General features: G+C 31.0%; 1 protein-coding gene across 1 annotated transcript in view; it reads left to right on the forward strand.

Moving 5' to 3' along the window:
* Nucleotides 1-4,388: 4,388 nt before the first annotated feature.
* Nucleotides 4,389-17,450, forward strand: part of LOC114177377 — a 74,842-nt gene continuing 61,780 nt past the window's right edge. The window contains exons 1-11 of the mRNA XM_028062696.1: nucleotides 4,389-4,620; nucleotides 4,947-5,028; nucleotides 5,860-5,963; nucleotides 6,223-6,318; nucleotides 6,678-6,725; nucleotides 13,035-13,085; nucleotides 13,810-13,913; nucleotides 14,063-14,180; nucleotides 15,456-15,557; nucleotides 15,699-15,899; nucleotides 16,725-16,882. Coding sequence (XP_027918497.1) covers nucleotides 4,606-4,620; nucleotides 4,947-5,028; nucleotides 5,860-5,963; nucleotides 6,223-6,318; nucleotides 6,678-6,725; nucleotides 13,035-13,085; nucleotides 13,810-13,913; nucleotides 14,063-14,180; nucleotides 15,456-15,557; nucleotides 15,699-15,899; nucleotides 16,725-16,882 — 1,079 coding nt within the window. The 5' untranslated portion in view covers nucleotides 4,389-4,605. The remainder of the gene's footprint in view (nucleotides 4,621-4,946; nucleotides 5,029-5,859; nucleotides 5,964-6,222; nucleotides 6,319-6,677; nucleotides 6,726-13,034; nucleotides 13,086-13,809; nucleotides 13,914-14,062; nucleotides 14,181-15,455; nucleotides 15,558-15,698; nucleotides 15,900-16,724; nucleotides 16,883-17,450) is intronic.

The following is a 17,450-nucleotide window of genomic DNA, read 5'->3' on the forward strand; positions in this document are numbered from 1 at the left end:
CAGATCCATAATATAATATGAATTTACAAAACATCAAAATGTGTTTTCAGAGTATAATTCAAAATATTGAGTAACATTAAAAATTAATCTCAGATCATGTAATTTAGAGGGTTTTTTTTTGGATTACGTAGTCTACAACATGTTTTAGACTATATAGTCCTAAACACATTTTTTTTTTCAAATTTATTTGATTCGTAATGTTGTCTCATATTCAGCAATTTAAAAATATCAAGAATCAACCAGTTGGAAATGTCTGCCCAACCAAAACTGAAAAAAGCGGAAAAGATGAAGATAAATAATACAAAAGAATTCAATAAAATGTCAAAATTTAAATTAAAAATAAGATAAATAATATATATATATATATATATATATATATTAACATTAGGTTTTTTATAGGTGAATGTAAATTATAATCTACCACTTTAACTAAATCACATAAATAAACAAATGATACGCTAATAATAATTGACATGATTTAAAAAATAAAATAAGTACATAAAAAATATCAAAAGTAATATTGTAGATAGTATAAATAAGTAACAGATAAAAATACTTAAAAAAATAATAATAAAATGAGTCTTTTATAAATAATCTGATAAACCACTAAAATAGATAAAAATAAATATATAATTAAGATATGATAAGATAAAAAAAATATGTTAAAAATTTAAAAAAAATATTTAGTTTACGAATTACTTCAACGGCGAATAATAGAATAAAAAAATATGAATGCTTTTTTTCTATTAGCTCGTAAATAAAATGTTTATCTTATTGAATATTTAAATTTAGAGCTAATAATTCTGATATTAAAAATTGAACAATATAATAGAGTATACAAATATTCAAATCTAAAACATAACTCCACTAAAATATCATAAGAGAAAAAAATAAAATAGAAAGGTATGATAATAGATTATTATATCAAACAAAATGTTTTCTAAAAAGTTTTTGTGATAATTGATTATTTATAACAGTTGTGACTTCATTTTTTATATTCTTAACCTAATTTCTAAATAGGCTTTTATAAATAAAATGGTAGGCTTTTATTTTAAAATACATAAGTTAGAAAAATCTATGTATTTGAGAACTCTATGTGGAAGGCTTTGAAAAACGTATTGTGGGTAGAATGATAACTTTTATCAAGTGGAATATTGAGTGATTAAGTGTTACTATTGTTACTAAGAGAAGTCAGTCATCCTTTATGTGATTTAAAGGAAGTGTTCATTTCTTATGTGATTCAATGAAGGTGTTTTCATCCCTTATGAGTTTCAATGGAGGTTTTTAGGGGTGACAATAGGTCGGATCGGGCACAGATAGTGCATATTCGCAACTTGACTGACAACAAAATAATCTACCCTTTACCGTCCACTACATGCGCGAGTATCCGTTTAAAAAAATACCTGCAAACATTTTTAAAATTATATTTTATAAATATTTAAATTTAAATTTAAATAAAATTGTAAAAAATGTCAAATAAAATATAAATTTAATTTAATTTAATTTAAATTTAATTTAATATAATAAAATATAAATTAAAATTTAATTTCAATTAACTTTAACTTATAAAACAAATTTAATTTTAATTTTAATTTTTTACGTGATAACGGATACCCAAGGTACACATAGTATGATACTTGCACCCGATCAGTTTATAAGAAGATATTAAAATACCCGCTTCCTGTTATCCACAGGTACCAATTATCCTTCACGAATTTTATCTGCGGATATCCACATGCACATGTATTTTTGCCATCCTAGTGTTTTCATCTCTTGTGTGATTTAAGAGAGATGTTTTCTAAATTATAAACTTTCTTATCTGTGATTGTATTAATTATATTTTAGTGATTGAGTTAATCTCGTTTTTTTACATATTAACAACTTGACGTATAGTCTTTTGATCCTAACCTATATAACTACTTTTGCAATTTTCTCTTCTCTACCCTATTTATTTTATTGTGATTACTAAAATAAAGAAAAAAAATTTAATTGATCTTTCATATTAAAAAGGAAAAATTTTTAAAACACAATTTGTGCTAAGATTTCAATTCACCGTTTCTCTTGGTCTTTGTACATTAACAAATTATTCCACTACACGTTTTCAATACGGAGCCACCAAATAAATGATAAGCTTTACACATTAACAAATTTAACTCTCCTTTATTCATTTACATATATACTCATACTTTTATGAAATAAATCAAACTTAATCAAAGCACTAATTAACACTCATAGTTGAGTTCGTGCAAATGTGAAAAAGAATTTTAATTTGTTATTTAAGTAACTTTTTAGCTTTTCTAACAATATTAAGTAATTGAATTATATATTTATAATATATATTTTAAAACTTTTTATCAATATACTTATGATATAATATTTATTTATTTTATTGCACATGCTTTAAATTAAAAAAAAATACTTAACCTTTTATATTTTAAGAAATAACATTTTCAAAATTAATTTTTTGATTTTTAACGGCAATACAATATCATATTATTTTCATCTCATTATTCAACGTGATTAAAAGTTGAGATATTTAATAAGACGCTATATTAATGTTTAGTTTCTAAAAGAACCAAACCTTAATTAAATATTATATCATTCTTAAGTTCCTATAAAATTTATATAAATAACGATAATTGAACATAATAAAAAAGAATATAAGTCTGAATGTTGGAATTTGGAATTCATGACCTTTGTGACTCTTGAATTACATGAAATCCATCCCTGGACGATATTATTTTGTTTTTGATGTTAACACATTTATGTGGTTCTTTAGTGACCAAATAAACCCTAATGGCCGGCTATTATGGTCACAGTGCGATGAATAAACGTTTTAACAAATAGTCCAACTTAAACGGATGCAAGAATATTACAAAATTGTTAATACTTGTTTTTCTGTCCTAAAGAGACAATTAAGTCTAAACCTGTCCTTCTCATTGCTACATCAATACATAACCCACTAACAGAGAAAATTTAAATCAGCAGGCTTAAAGGGTACTGAATAATTTTAATTTAAAATAACAATTATTTAAATCTAATGATTTTTCGTGTTATTTAACTTTTAAATATTTGACACAACAAATAAAGATAAAAAAATACAATTTAAATGTGAAACTAATGAAAACCATATTTTATATTCTTCAAAATACATGTGAATTCCTTATAGAATTAAAAATAGTTTATTTCAAAATTTAAAAAAAAACAGACAAATATTTTGTGAAACTACTTTAATTCCTTTATAAATTGTGATTCAAATAACTCAGAGAATTAAAATAATGCATTTCAAAACATAAATTAAAGTAAAATAATAAATAATTTGAGAAAGTAATCGTATATATTAAAAGTTTTAAATGAGTAAACTATATTTGCTATTTTGAGAAGGTGAGAAGAGGTTATTGACATTTTGAAACACTTCAAAAAAAAGTGAAAATCAAATAAATTGTCTACCACAAAATCAGCTTAACGTGATGTGCACGTATATGCAAAATTTACTTTTCCAAATCTGAATAATTTTGACTAGTTCATTAGATTGATATTAATTAGTTGCTATAAGTGAACTATATCCCGAGACGAAAATAGTTAGTAGGTAATTAAAGGTAGATTAACAACCATATGTACACTACACGTAACATATCCCAATACAAAGTAATATAAACAGTGTCACCTATATTCCGTACTCTGTTATTAACTTAAATAATATATAGTAAATGACCAAATAAAACATAAATTATAAAAATGAGGACTATTTTAAATATTTGATAAAAATGAGAGTTATTTTATTTTAGGTAAAATTATTTAATGATGTTATGTAACATTAAACATTGAATTTATTTAATAAATACAAAATAATATAAAATTTTCAATGAATTTGTGAACTGACTATACTCAACTGCAACTTTGATATTTAATGCGATCTATCTATTTCTCTCTCTTAAAATTTAGGTAGGTGGTTTATCCTGTATAATGTCTACATGAATTAATTTGTCGTACTTCTCATATTATTTTTTCAAAGAAAATTTTAATTTATAGAATATTTCATTTTTTTTATTTTGATTTCGTTTACAGAAATGTTTAAAATGTATAATATAACTATAATATAACCATTGATAAAAATATTGAAAGCTGAATTAATAAATTTATAATACACACGGGTTGAAGTCGTTTGTATTTAATTATGCGGTAATAATATTGGTGTTTGTTTATAGATCAAGGTGGTAAGGTAATAATACTAATTTATTGACAAAAGGAGTAAATTAGAAAAAAAAAAATCTAAAGATATTAAGAAGAGAAAAACAATACAATATTATTGAAATTATTGGACCGCAGGGTCGGTGTCAGCAAGTACCAGGTTCTGGCATTACATTACATGTCCCCGCTTATAAACTTGTGTGTTGCGAGTGACCGGGACCTATATAGCTTAAGCTTAACACCAATACATTCTCAACTTTTATCGTCATTTCTTCTATTTAACCGTCCCAATCTCAGGATCACCAGCCCTAATCAATTTCTCTCTCTAACAGTCTTTCCTCTATTTCATCTTCTTCTTCGCCATGCATTCATTCCAAATTCACCATTAATTGATCGCACTCCGATTCCTTCACCATGTTCGAAGCTCACGTAAGAATATCCTTCGTTAATCTATTTTCCGCAACAATCTGGAGCTCGGTTTTCAATTTTAATTTTCTCTGCGTGCGTGTGCAAGTGCGATGTCTATTTACTCGTATTTCCAAGGCGGAGTTGAATTTTAATCTTAATTTTGAATTTCAATTTGCTTCCTGCGTTTGCAATGTTGCTTCCTATTGCTCGTTGTCTGTTGAATTTGAGTTGGATTTGAAATTTTGTTTGCGTCTTTTTGTTTCGGTTGGCGTGATGTGTTATCGGTGAATCCTGTGACGAAGGTGATACCTGTGACGAAGGTGATAGTGACGTTGCTTTGTTGACAGGTTCTGCATTTGCTTCGAAGATATTTGGGTGAATATGTACACGGACTCTCTACGGAGGCGTTGAGGATAAGTGTCTGGAAGGGTTTGTATTCTGCCATTTTCCCACATTTTACTCACTTTGTTTACTGAGTCCGATGAATCCGGGAACAAGTTCGATAAATAGGTTTAATGTTTATTCTTTATGGTGTATTATTTTACATACACATTCTATACTCTGTATGCACGCCCGCTGCTCCATTTTTTTTTCTTTTCTGATTTATACCAACCTGCGACTAACCAAATTTGTTAATTGTCTCCGTAAGTTCTCAATTTATATCAAACTGAGCGTATGTTCAGATTTTCCCCCCAACACTTTAAACCTATTAAAACTTCTTGCGTTGTGAGGTAAATTGGAAGATATGGAGTAAGTTGTTTGGATAATATTGGATTTGTTAGTTTGGAATTATTTTTTTCCTCTTAATTTTATAATTCACTTTAGTGGTTTTATGAGCACTAAGGAAAGTCAAATATACTGGAATTATGCTCTTTTAACTGGACTGCTGGCAGTACATTTTGTTGGAGTGCAACTTTATTATCCTTAGAATGATTTTTTTTTTTTACATGAGCTTGTTTTTCCAAACTCTTTTTTTGAGGTCATTTATTTGTGATGAAAACATGTGGATGTATATTCTAGATTTAGTTTCATTTTCACATTTGTCTATATTTTCATTCCACACATTTTATTATTTATGTGTTTTTTCTGTGAAACCTAGTTCAAACTTGTGCCGGTGAATATCTTTCATTGGATGGATTTCTTATAAAACACATTATTTTCATGATTATTAATTTTCACATTACAGCAATGATTTTCTGTATTCGATTGAGATCTCATGGTAGTTGTTATTCCAACCTAAGACATTATTGGTGTCTGCAGGCGATGTTGTCCTGAAAGATTTGAAACTGAAGGCAGAGGCACTAAATGCACTAAAACTACCAGTTACTGTCAAAGCTGGCTTTGTTGGTACAATTACATTAAAGGTACATTCGGTCATTTAGCATTATTGGTTGTCTGAGTACTTTTTACTGGGACAGTTATACTTTTGATAATCAAAATGTTGTGGATTTTTCTGTTATGCAGTAACTAGTTAGTTTTAAACAGTTGGTTCCATGTGAGACTGGGGCTTTTCCTAATCTTAATACTTCAATTTTTACGTTTTTTTTCACTCTCTCTTGAATTCATCCATGTGCTTTCAAATGGGTGTTTATTTTAATTTTTTTTGTTACTCATGTGATATAGGTTCCATGGAAAAGTTTGGGGAAAGAACCTGTGATTGTTTTGATTGATCGTGTGTTTGTTCTAGCTCATCCTGCTGCCGATAGTCGAACTTTGAAGGTACACTAGTATTCTGTATTTTGTCTATTAGGTGTGCTTGGAAGATTTTATTTACAACTTATTTGAATAGTGTGACATAAGCACTAATATGAGTGTTTGGAAAAGCTTATAAAAGTAACTTATGATGTGTCCATATTTTGTTTTCAGATTATTTCAATAATAAAACTTATGATAGCTTAGGGAAACAACTTATATAAAAAAAACTAACCATAATTTCTCTTTGGATTATGAAAACATGTTATTCATAAGTCCTTATTTGAGTAGTACTTGTTCAATAAGCACTTAAGTGATCTGTTTACCAAATTGTGCCCTTAATACAATTCTATGTCTTTTGCTAATTGAGCTTTGTTTCGTCATAGGAAGAGGATAGGGAAAAACTTTTCGAAGCCAAGCTTCAGCAGATTGAGGTCAGACTTATGTAGATTCTTGTTAAAGTATCTTTTTTATTATGGTATATAGTTGTTTGTTTTGTCAGTTGATTGTGTTATTTGTAATTATCTTTTTCCTTACATTTTTGTATGCCTATTTTTGGGCTTGTAAACAATATTTTCTTTCAATTATATATTGTTGAGGGAATTATAATTTACCTGTTTGAGTTTTTGTGAAATCTTTGGAAACAAAACCCACTTTTAATTTTTGAAATTATAATGGTGATATAGAAATTTACTGCTAACGTTGTGGAAGTATCAAGTACCAAGTAATATAAGTAGTAGTATGTTGTAGTCCTTGGTTATATTTATCCTTATTCAATTTTTTTTTCCAAACAAATGGATGGCTTATCTTAAGGTTCCCCATAATAGATGAAATGGGTTATACTTCGGTGCATCTTAATTTTTACGAACGTCTTATCTGTGGTGGTGAGCAACTGTATTTTAGCTTCACAAGGGCTTTTCCCCTCCGTATATGAGTAGAAAAACCCTAAAAGGGTATTGAATGCATTTTTATATAGCAGTTGTGAGTACTGTAGTATTTAGATTTTGATGACTATAGTTGTCTTGTTGGGTCAGTGTATAACTAAGTTCTCTAACAGAAATTGTAACATAAACACATATAATGGATATAGCCACCCCATAAGCTGATAGCCCCCTCAAACTGCTGGTGCAGGTGAGACAACATGCCTAAGTTTGACACACAACTCATTAAATTGCTAGGTGGACAAAGGCTTAGTTAGGGAATTAGCAATCTCATCATAGCCAGGTATATGGTGAACACTCAGCCTTGGAAAGAACTTTTTCTCTGTGAAAGTGAAGATCCAACTCAAGATGCTACTTCCTTGCATGAAGAACAAGTATCTGATATATAAAGCACTTAGGTTTTGGAAATCAGAGTTCATGATGAAGTCATTGAAGTCACATGTTTTCAGTTGTTGTGCGAGCCATGCCACAATAGTCTGCTTGGTGGTTGATCTAAAAACGATTCCAAATTCATGACCATACTAGTTGCATAATTGGCAAGTAGCTCTGAAACCATTCTTACCACCATTGCTGCAGCCTTGACCTAGATTTTGGTTGTACTTATGATAAATAATCGAGAAATAAAAGAGACGATGTATTTTAGAGGGCTTGAAAACACATATCTTATGATCTCATATTTATAATAATAGAATTCTGATACAATGAGAAAAGGAAAGATAAAAGATAAGAAATCTAAACTGGAAACCTAGGTACAAAACTAGGTATAGCTCATAGGTATAGTAGGTAGTAGTTTCTAATACAATTATTTCCTACCTAGATTTATACTTATTCTAACATTCCCCTTTTAGAGAATAGAAATTGTATGTACCAAGTTTGGAACAAATAAACTTAATCCGAGGCCCTCTTAAGGATTTGGTGAACACATCTACAAGTTGGTCATTTGATTTGACAAACTCAATACATATTTCTTTAAACAACAAATTTTCCCGAATAAAATGATAGTCAATTTCTATGTATTTAGTTTTCATGGAATAATGGATTGGAAACAATGCGGAGAAGGTAAGTTTAAGTTGTTGAAGAAATTGTTTCACCCATACAAGTTCACAAGTACGAAATGCATTGCCCTATATTCAACTTCAGCAGTTGATTGGGCCACCACATTCGGTTTCTTACTTTTCCAGGAAACAATATTTCCTCCTAGGTAAACATAATATCCTGTAGTAGAGTGTCTATCAATAGGGGATAATGCCCTATCAACATCACAATACCCAAAGATTTGGATGTTTCCTCATCTTCATATGACAGACCTTGTCTTGAGTCTTTTTGAGGTATCTTAGAATATGAATTATAGCATTGCAATGGCCGATTCATGGAGCCAGCACGAACTGACTAAGAACACCAACTACGAAAGATAGACTGAGTTTGATAATAGTAAGATAAACAAGTTTTTCAGCAAATCTACTCTATCTTTTGGGATAAGAGAGTGATTCACCTTGTTTAGTCACTAACTTTTGATTTAGGTCCACACGATTGTTTACTTGTCTACAATCAATCATATTTGTCTCTTTTAGGATGTCTAAAGCATATTTCCTTTGAAAGATTACAACACCTTTTGATTGAGCTACTTCAATTCCCAAAGAAGTATTTGAGACTAGCAAGATCCTTGGTTTGAAAATGTTTAGATAGATGTTTCTTCAATTGAGATATTTTAGCAACATCATTTCCTGTAATGATTATATCATCAACATATACTATTACATAAACACATTTTCCAAGAGAGGTTTGACAGTAAAAACTGAATGGTATGCTTCACTACGTTGCAACCCAAGGGTTTGAACAATGTAGCTAAAATTTTCAAACCAAGTACTTGGTGATTGCTTGAGGCCATAGAGAGAGTGACATAACTTACAAACTAAACCAGACTCCCCTTGAACAACTTCGAGGGTTGCTCCATGTAAACTTGCTTTTCTAGATTTCCTTGAAGAAAAACATTTTTAATATCTAATTGATGAAGTGACCAATGATGAATTGTCGCCATGGCAAAGAAACGATGTATAATAGTCATTTTGAGCTATGAATCTGAGTGTATCCTAGATGAAACTAATCATGCCTTGAGACGATAAACTTCATCACTGGGGCCAACTTTAATGGCGTAAACCATGTACATCCAATTGTCTTTTTACTAGGTGGAAGGGGAACTAACTCACATGTGCTATTCTGGTCAAGAGCCTACATATTTGCAATCATGGCTCGGATAATCAAGAGTTTCATTCGATTATTTTGGAATAGAAATAGAAGAGGGTAGAAAAGAACAATAGGAAGACGACAAACTGCTATAACTAAGAAAATTATAAATAGGATATGGATTAGGGGTAGAATGAGTACGTGGTATTCAGTGACGATGGAGAAGAACTTGAAGAAGAGGATTCATCTAATAGCATTGGATCATCGGGGTCCTGCGTTGGTAGGTAATGATCAGGACTTGGATTTTTAGAAGCACTAAGAATAGTGAATTCAACTAATGGTATAGGGAGGATCTGTTGGATGTAATGAATGTCTTGAACAAATGAAGAAAAGTAAGAAGTCTGTTCAAAAAACGTGACATTAGCAAACATGTAGTACTTCTTGGTTTTTGGAGAATAATATTAATACCCTTCTTGAAGCCGAGAATAGCCTAAGAAGACACATATAACAACATGGGCATAGAATTGTTAACCCTGGAGAGAAATCATGAACAAAACATGCATAACCAAACACACAAGGAGGCATACGAAAAAAGAGGATTATTTGGAAAAAGAATAAAATCAGGAACCTTATTTCTGAGAGTGGAGGACGACATTTTGTTAATTTGAAAACAAACAATTAGGATAACATTGCCCCAATGGTTGACTGGTATGTTTGCATCTATCAATAGGTACAACTAGTCTCAGCAAGTGTCTATTTTTCCTTACAGCAATACCATTTTGTTGAGGAGTCTAAGGACTTGTAGAGTGATGTAGAATACCATGTGAACTTAAAACTGTATAGAAATTAGAGGTGAAGTACTCTTTGGAATTGTCAGTTTTTAAATCTTAATTACCTGGCCAAATTGATTTTTGATTTCATTCAAAAATGATTTCAAGATAGTCAATAGTTCAGAATGGTCTTTCATAAGATAAACTCACGTACATGTTGAATATTCATCCGTGAATGTAATAATATGAGACATGACTTAGTCCCTAAATGTTAGAATGGATAATAATAAAAATAATATTACATCCTGATTTAGATCTTTTAGGAAAAAAAGATCCAAAAAGTTTTCTAGTTCACATGACTCGTATTGTAATCTGGAGACTACTAAGTTCATGTACCATTTTTCTTAATTTTGACAAGTGATGATGTCCAAACGATAATGTATAAGTTTAGGAGATGGAGTTGCAAAACAAGACACATGTGGACTAGATTTAAAATAGTATAAACCTCTTGATTCACATCCTTCTCCAATCCATTGCCTTGTACCATGTTCCTGTGTAATAAAGTAATTGGTATCAAAGGTTATTGAAGATTTAACATTGAGTGGACAAGTAGGAATGAAAAGGACAATTTTTAGGTTTATGGAACGGGAAAGGGAAACATGACCCACCCCTTCTTAGGAAACTTTTGAACCATTGGCTAAAGTTATGAAGTGAGGATTTTTTTGGAAAGGAAAGAGATGAGAACAAGGAGGTATCACTGTAAGTGTGATTAGAAGCATTTGAGTCACTTATCCATGGGCTTGGACTATTAACAGATTGTGAGATGCTAGCTGTTGACGAGATGGGATTTGTAGTGACTGTGCCAAGCTATTCAATTTCAATCTTAGATATTATTGGTATTCTTTATTGGAGAACTTGTGTTCAACAACTTTAGCTTTAGAGATATTTGCTATCTTGTCAGGAAATCCATGTAAAGAGAAATAATTCTCTTGAATGTGTAAATTGTGTCGCTTACTTCATGGTGTCAAGCAATCTCCACGTGCTTGGTTTGGATTTAGCTAAATGGTTTGAACATTTGAGTTAGAACGCAGTGAGACAAATCATTCTGGTTTCTATTCTCTCACCTCCATTGGAAAATGTGTGTACTTAATGTTGTATGTTGACAATATAGTCATTATGAGGAATGATGCTGCTAGAATATCTCGGTTAAAGTAATACCTATGTAGTCATTTTGAGACAAAGGATCTTGGAAGTCTCAAATCAAAGGAAGGAGTTATATGTTGTCAAAGGAAATATGCTCTTGACATCCTAGAGGAGGCGAGCATGGTTGATTGTGAACCAATGGATTTGTTGTTGTTGATTTGAAAGAATAGATGTCCTTGACCTCACAGGTTTGTATTTCTTTGATAATTAGGTTGTGATTTACTGAGTGGAAGGTAGAAAATTGTGATCAAACTTGTAATAGCAGAAAGTAACACTGTAACAGGTTTTGAACACCCTTTACGGTCATCCCCACATCCTCTAAAACTGGTGCTGTGGCCACCTCGAAAAGAAGACGAGCCACAAAATCATTGACTTGCATTTGAGTATCACGAGTCAATGTTTGAGTAGTAGAAGGTTCTCCATCATTGTTTGGAACAAATTTGGTTAAAGGTGCATGTGTGAGATTAAGAGAAACAAAATCTAAAATAGTATTTTTAGTTATTTTTGAAGATGAGTCATGTGCAACAGGTGCTTCAACTTCTTCTATAGGAAGAGGTCTGAACTTACTTTCAATAAGATAAATAATATATTGATAATACTAGAAAGAACTAATATAAAAGAAAGAAGATTGTTATTCAATTGATTCATTTGAAAAGTACATTAGTCTCTATATATAGAACTCTAACCCTAAAGTAATAATTACAAGGAGATCTCTAGAATCTTCTATTAGCTTCTAGTTAGCTTCTAATAATATATTTAATATTCTACCAACTTCTAGTAATGCATTTAATATCTTTCTTACAACAATAATCTTGAGGCAGCCCTTCAGGAATAGGATCAATGTGTTTTGGAAATAGGATCTCATATAGAAGCAAGATAGGAAATTGGACACTTATCAAAAACCTGTACAGGAAACAGAACAAAGTCTCTGGTAGGCGCTGGAGGTGGGGGTTGAGGAGCAGGGTTATTTTTGGAATCAATGGATTATTGAGCTCTTTATACCATATTAGAGTTAAGAGAACCAGAGGAGAGAGAGAGAACAGAAACAGAAAAGGTAATTTTTGTACAGATAAAATGTACAAAGGATAATTGGTATTTTCTTTCTACAAAGATTGAAAAGATGGAAAGCTGTAAAGCAACAACTAATAGAGACACTTATAACATAAACTATAGCAATCTAAATGCAACAATAACATGTTTGAACCCATGAAGGATGGTGTTATTTAAAAATCTTTATCATGAGTGGAATGGGGAGTGTGGTTTACCCTATTTTCTGTTTTGGAAAACAGAAAATGGAGGTGTGAAGGTATTTGAACATGTCTGCTTCTTCTGTTTTTTTCACTTGCCTTTACACCATTATTTCATATCAGTGATTTTGTGCTTTCATGCATAATCAGTTTTTGATCTTTGTTTAACATTTCTTCCATGTATTTTAGTCTGTTCTTTTTTAATTTGTGTTGGGCAATGTCTTTCTTTGGCTTAAATTAAAAGTTAGAACCAACTCTCAATTGAACTAAGCCAATATGTTTGTGAACACTGGAATTGTTTTACAGATTTCGATTCTGTTCTTATACCTTTATTTCTTAACCTGACTTTTGTAATATTCTTTTGACCTATGGTTTCTTTTTCATATGTCTTGATGCAGGAAGCAGAGTCAGCTACACTGGACGCAATATCTAAGTCCAAATTGGGAAGTGTATGATGTCATAATCTGTCTATTGTTCTGAATACATTTGATTCTGTCTTTTAATTATTCATTTTTGTCATCTGTTTACTGTAAACAGTGCACATGTCATGCCCAAGTTTGTGCATATATTTGTACTCCGTGACAGTCATTTGTTTTGTTGAAAATAAATCTGAATAAACATGTTTTGTTTTGATTGTATTTTAGAATAAGTTATTGTTAAATTGTGATCAACGTTTCATGCTTTGTTTTCATTTGAGGCTATATTTGGAGTCTGATTTTGTTGATTTTGGAGATGAAGAGGCTGTTTATCTTTACATCTGTAAGAGTATACGTAGAGGAGTATGTCTCATTAAAATTTAACGATCAGGAAACAGATGCACTGCTAAAATGTTACTCATTTTTTGGTTTCTTTTAAAGGGTGTTGAAAGTTTATGAGAGCTACTTGGAGTTAGTTAATTATAGAGGAATTAAGTAAATGAATGATCCAGTCATGTTGTTTGTTGTTTTTTGATAGTGAAATGAATTTAGACATACAATGTATATTTCCATTTTGTTGTATTCAAACAAAATTTGAGATGAGTGAAGAAGTGGTAGCGTTTTTGGAAGGTATTTTATCTGAAAATTAAAATGATTAAGTCAAATGGACAGTGAACATATTTTCTCTCTTTCTATACAAACAATCACAAATACACACACGCACTGAAATAACAAGATTGTTACTATTATCTCACAGCCGTCTTCTGGAAATTCGTGGCTGAGTTCTCTAATTTCTACAATTATTGGAAACCTTAAGATATCAATCAGCAATGTGCATATCAGATATGAAGATTCAGTCAGGTTGGTTTATAAGTACCATTTTAATTTCCTTTGCACAGTAGAAGTGGGCATGAAAAATTGACATTTATTTATTTTTTTCATTTTTTTAATTGAAGAAGTTTTGGTTTTGTTTATTTTCATTTGCTTACGCACAAAAGTGTTGTTTGCAGTAATCCAGGCCATCCATTTTCTTCAGGTGTGACTTTGGCTAAGCTTGCTGCTTTTACAGTGGATGAGCAGGGGAACGAAACTTTTGATGCAAGTGGCGCTTTAGACAGGTTGAGGAAGGTGAAGTGTTCCTCCCTAAGAAAATTTAATAGACAGCATTGAATGTTAATTTTAACTTGACAAACCAAATTTAGGCATTCCAGGATAGTTTTTGATGCGTTAGAGCGTTATCTTTTAAATGCTATTCGAGTTAAGAGATGGAGATAAAGAGAGAGAGAGAGAGATAGAGAAAAGGGAAACAAAAGGTAATTTTGTATTCATAGAACAGATGTAATTGTTGCCTTTCAATGTTTAGGGCTGTTAATTTTAATTTTTGTCATATATATAGGATAGGAAATAAATGTGCTGTCTGGCAGGCTTGTTAATTTGGGTCTGGGTTCTAGGATAGAGTTTGCTTGGTATTGTTTGTTGACCACTTGTATTACGCAAGACTTTTTTAGTAATTGGTATGGGTTACTGGATTATTGGTTTCTTGATTCTACATGGGTCTGGTATTGTCCACTATGGTTTTGGTCTAATATTTTGTTTTCTTTTTTGTAATGTATTTAATGGTTGGTTTGGTTTTGGAGCTTTGAGGTGTTAACCTTGTTGCGATTTCAAAGCTTCATAGTGATGCTTTCTGGAGTGAAACCTTTTATAAAAAATGATCAATGGAAAACAAGGATTCTCTTTATATAGAGAATGAAAAGAAGCAAAGATGTGAAAGAACAACTGATAGAAACACCTATAACAAAAATTATGTCAAACTGAATACAACACTGTCAATTGTCTTTTATCTTGTTGTTTGTATACTTATCTTCTTACTTTTCTATTGTTTGGTTGTACATAATCGTTTTTGCAATATTTAGAATTTAGCAGACCCCCTACAATGGTGCAAAGTATGATTCTGTTATCTGTAATTTTTTAGTAACTGACCCAGCTCTTTAGTCATCTACCAGCTTCTGGATAGTTGAACCAGCTGTCTTGCAGATATAATATCTAGAGTTAGTTGCAAATCAATTAAGTATCAGTTAGTAGCATCCAGTTTATAGCCTAGCCTATCTGTATATAAAGGTCTTAAAATTTTGTCTCTATGTAATCAAAATACATTTAAATTTAATGAACATTTTCATTCAATTTCTCTTTTTCTCTGGTTCTTCACATGGTATACATAATTCTAGAATAAAATGGAAAATCTTTTTCTCTACTCTTCTGATAGCCAGATGGTTTAACAAAGCCATTGTTTGGTTCCTAAAATATTTATCCACTTTGATATAGTGAGTGCAACTTATTTTTTGTATTGTTACAGTGAGTGCAACTTATTTTTTGTCTGATGAATATTTGTTCTCACTACAGTCAGTGCAACTGGAGAGACTAGCTCTTTATCATGATTCTGACCACCTTCCTTGGGAGATTGATAAGAGATGGGAGGATATCAATCCACCAGAATGGATTGAGGTTTGTTGTACTTTGTTTGATAACTTTAATCTTCTTATTCTTTGAGCTACATATATATAACTGCCAAATGCTTTTTGTTATTGGTATGTTATGCGAATTTGGTCTTATTTTCACATGTCTTTTATGTTTTCGTTGTGCTAGATATTTGAAGAGGGCATAAATGAGCCCACTGATGATCCTAAGTTTGTATCTAAGTGGGCTAGGAATCGTGCATACTTGGTTTATCCTATCAACGCAGTTTTACAGTATCATCGGCTTGGAAACCAAGAAAGAGTTAATCCAGAAATTCCATTTGAAAAAGTTACGCTTGTCCTCACAGAGATCTCACTTACTCTTACAGAGGTATTTTATTTCTTAACTATTTGATACTTCTATTGAATCAATGATGAATTTAGAGTTAGATAGGATCCTGATTAAGGAGATAACTCTAGAAGCCTGTTTTCTATACTTTAAAGCATCTTCCTTGTTTGTAAGATAACTTGCCTTAATTGAATGTTTACTGGATATTGTAATTTATATTTTTAGTTTTTGTGCCAATGTAGGTTGGAGTGGGATAGCTTTATTACTTGACAGTTGTTGGTTGCGTATTGTGTGCATTTACAACTAAAGCTGGGGAAAATGTTTTCTTTGGTTTTTTTCATTAGTCTTGTTATGTTCATTTTATTTTTAAATTTGTACTAGAGTACAAACGGATTCCTTGTTGGATAGTCATAGGAATTGGAAAATGATTGAGTGATTCCTCACCCTCCTATATTTTCTTTATCTGATTTGACCATGTTCTAGATCTTATGTTATCACTTGATTTCATTTATTTTCTTTGTTATCACTTTATTTCATTTTATTCTTTTATTATCACTTGATTTGATTTTTTTCTTTGGTATCAATTGCTTCCTATTATATTTTTTATTTTGATGAAAGGAGAAAATTTTATCAGAATGTTGTGTATATAAATGGGATCACCAGAGATCTCCAACATACATTAGTTGGATATGTCATGATGTATTCATATTTATGAATTAGATTCAGAACATAAGAGTAGTATGTCTGTTATGACGCCAGATCAATAATACTCAAAATTTTCTAACAATTTGCTTTCTAACAGGACATACTTTAACTCACCCTTTGTCTGCTTTGATATTTTTTTGACTTGTGCTCTGTGAATTATAGTCTCAGTATCATGATTGGATTAAACTTTTGGAAGCTGTTTCAAGATACAAGACATATATGGGAGTTTCTCATTTACGACCTGCAGTTTCCATCTCCAAGGCTCCTTGTTTGTGGTGGCAGTTTGCTGCGCAGGCTTCACTCCAGCAGCAGCAGAAGTGGTAACTTGAATTTTCTGTGTTGTTAAAATACGTCATCTACATTTTTTGTTTATTGTACATGGAGAATTTTGGAAAAGATTGTAGAGAATACCATTACTTATAATGTGAAAAAAGATATTTATTAAAATTACATTAACATCTATATATAGAGAACTCTAACCCTAAAGTATCTAGAACCTTCTACTATCTTCTAACAACTTCAAGTAGAACATTTAATATCCTACTAACAACACTCCCCCTTAAGTTGGTGAATGAATATTTGTCATTCCCAACTTGCATGTGAGATCATGAAATCGCTTAGTAGGAAGAGCTTTTATGAACAAATTTGTTAATTGATGCTAGATGGAACATAAGAAGTAGTGATAAGACCACTATCCAATCTCTCTTTAATAAAGTGCCAATTTATCTCTGTGTTTGGTCCTATCATGCTGAACTAGATTGTGAACAATGCTAATAGCTAACTTATTATCACAATAAATAATCATAGGTCCTAGTATGCACTTACATTTTTTAATTTTAGACCAGCAAAAGATGTACATGTTGGGCAACAAAAGCAGTGGAACTAGAG

This window comes from Vigna unguiculata, chromosome 3 (assembly GCF_004118075.2).
Source record: "Vigna unguiculata cultivar IT97K-499-35 chromosome 3, ASM411807v1, whole genome shotgun sequence".
Lineage (NCBI taxonomy): Eukaryota > Viridiplantae > Streptophyta > Magnoliopsida > Fabales > Fabaceae > Vigna > Vigna unguiculata.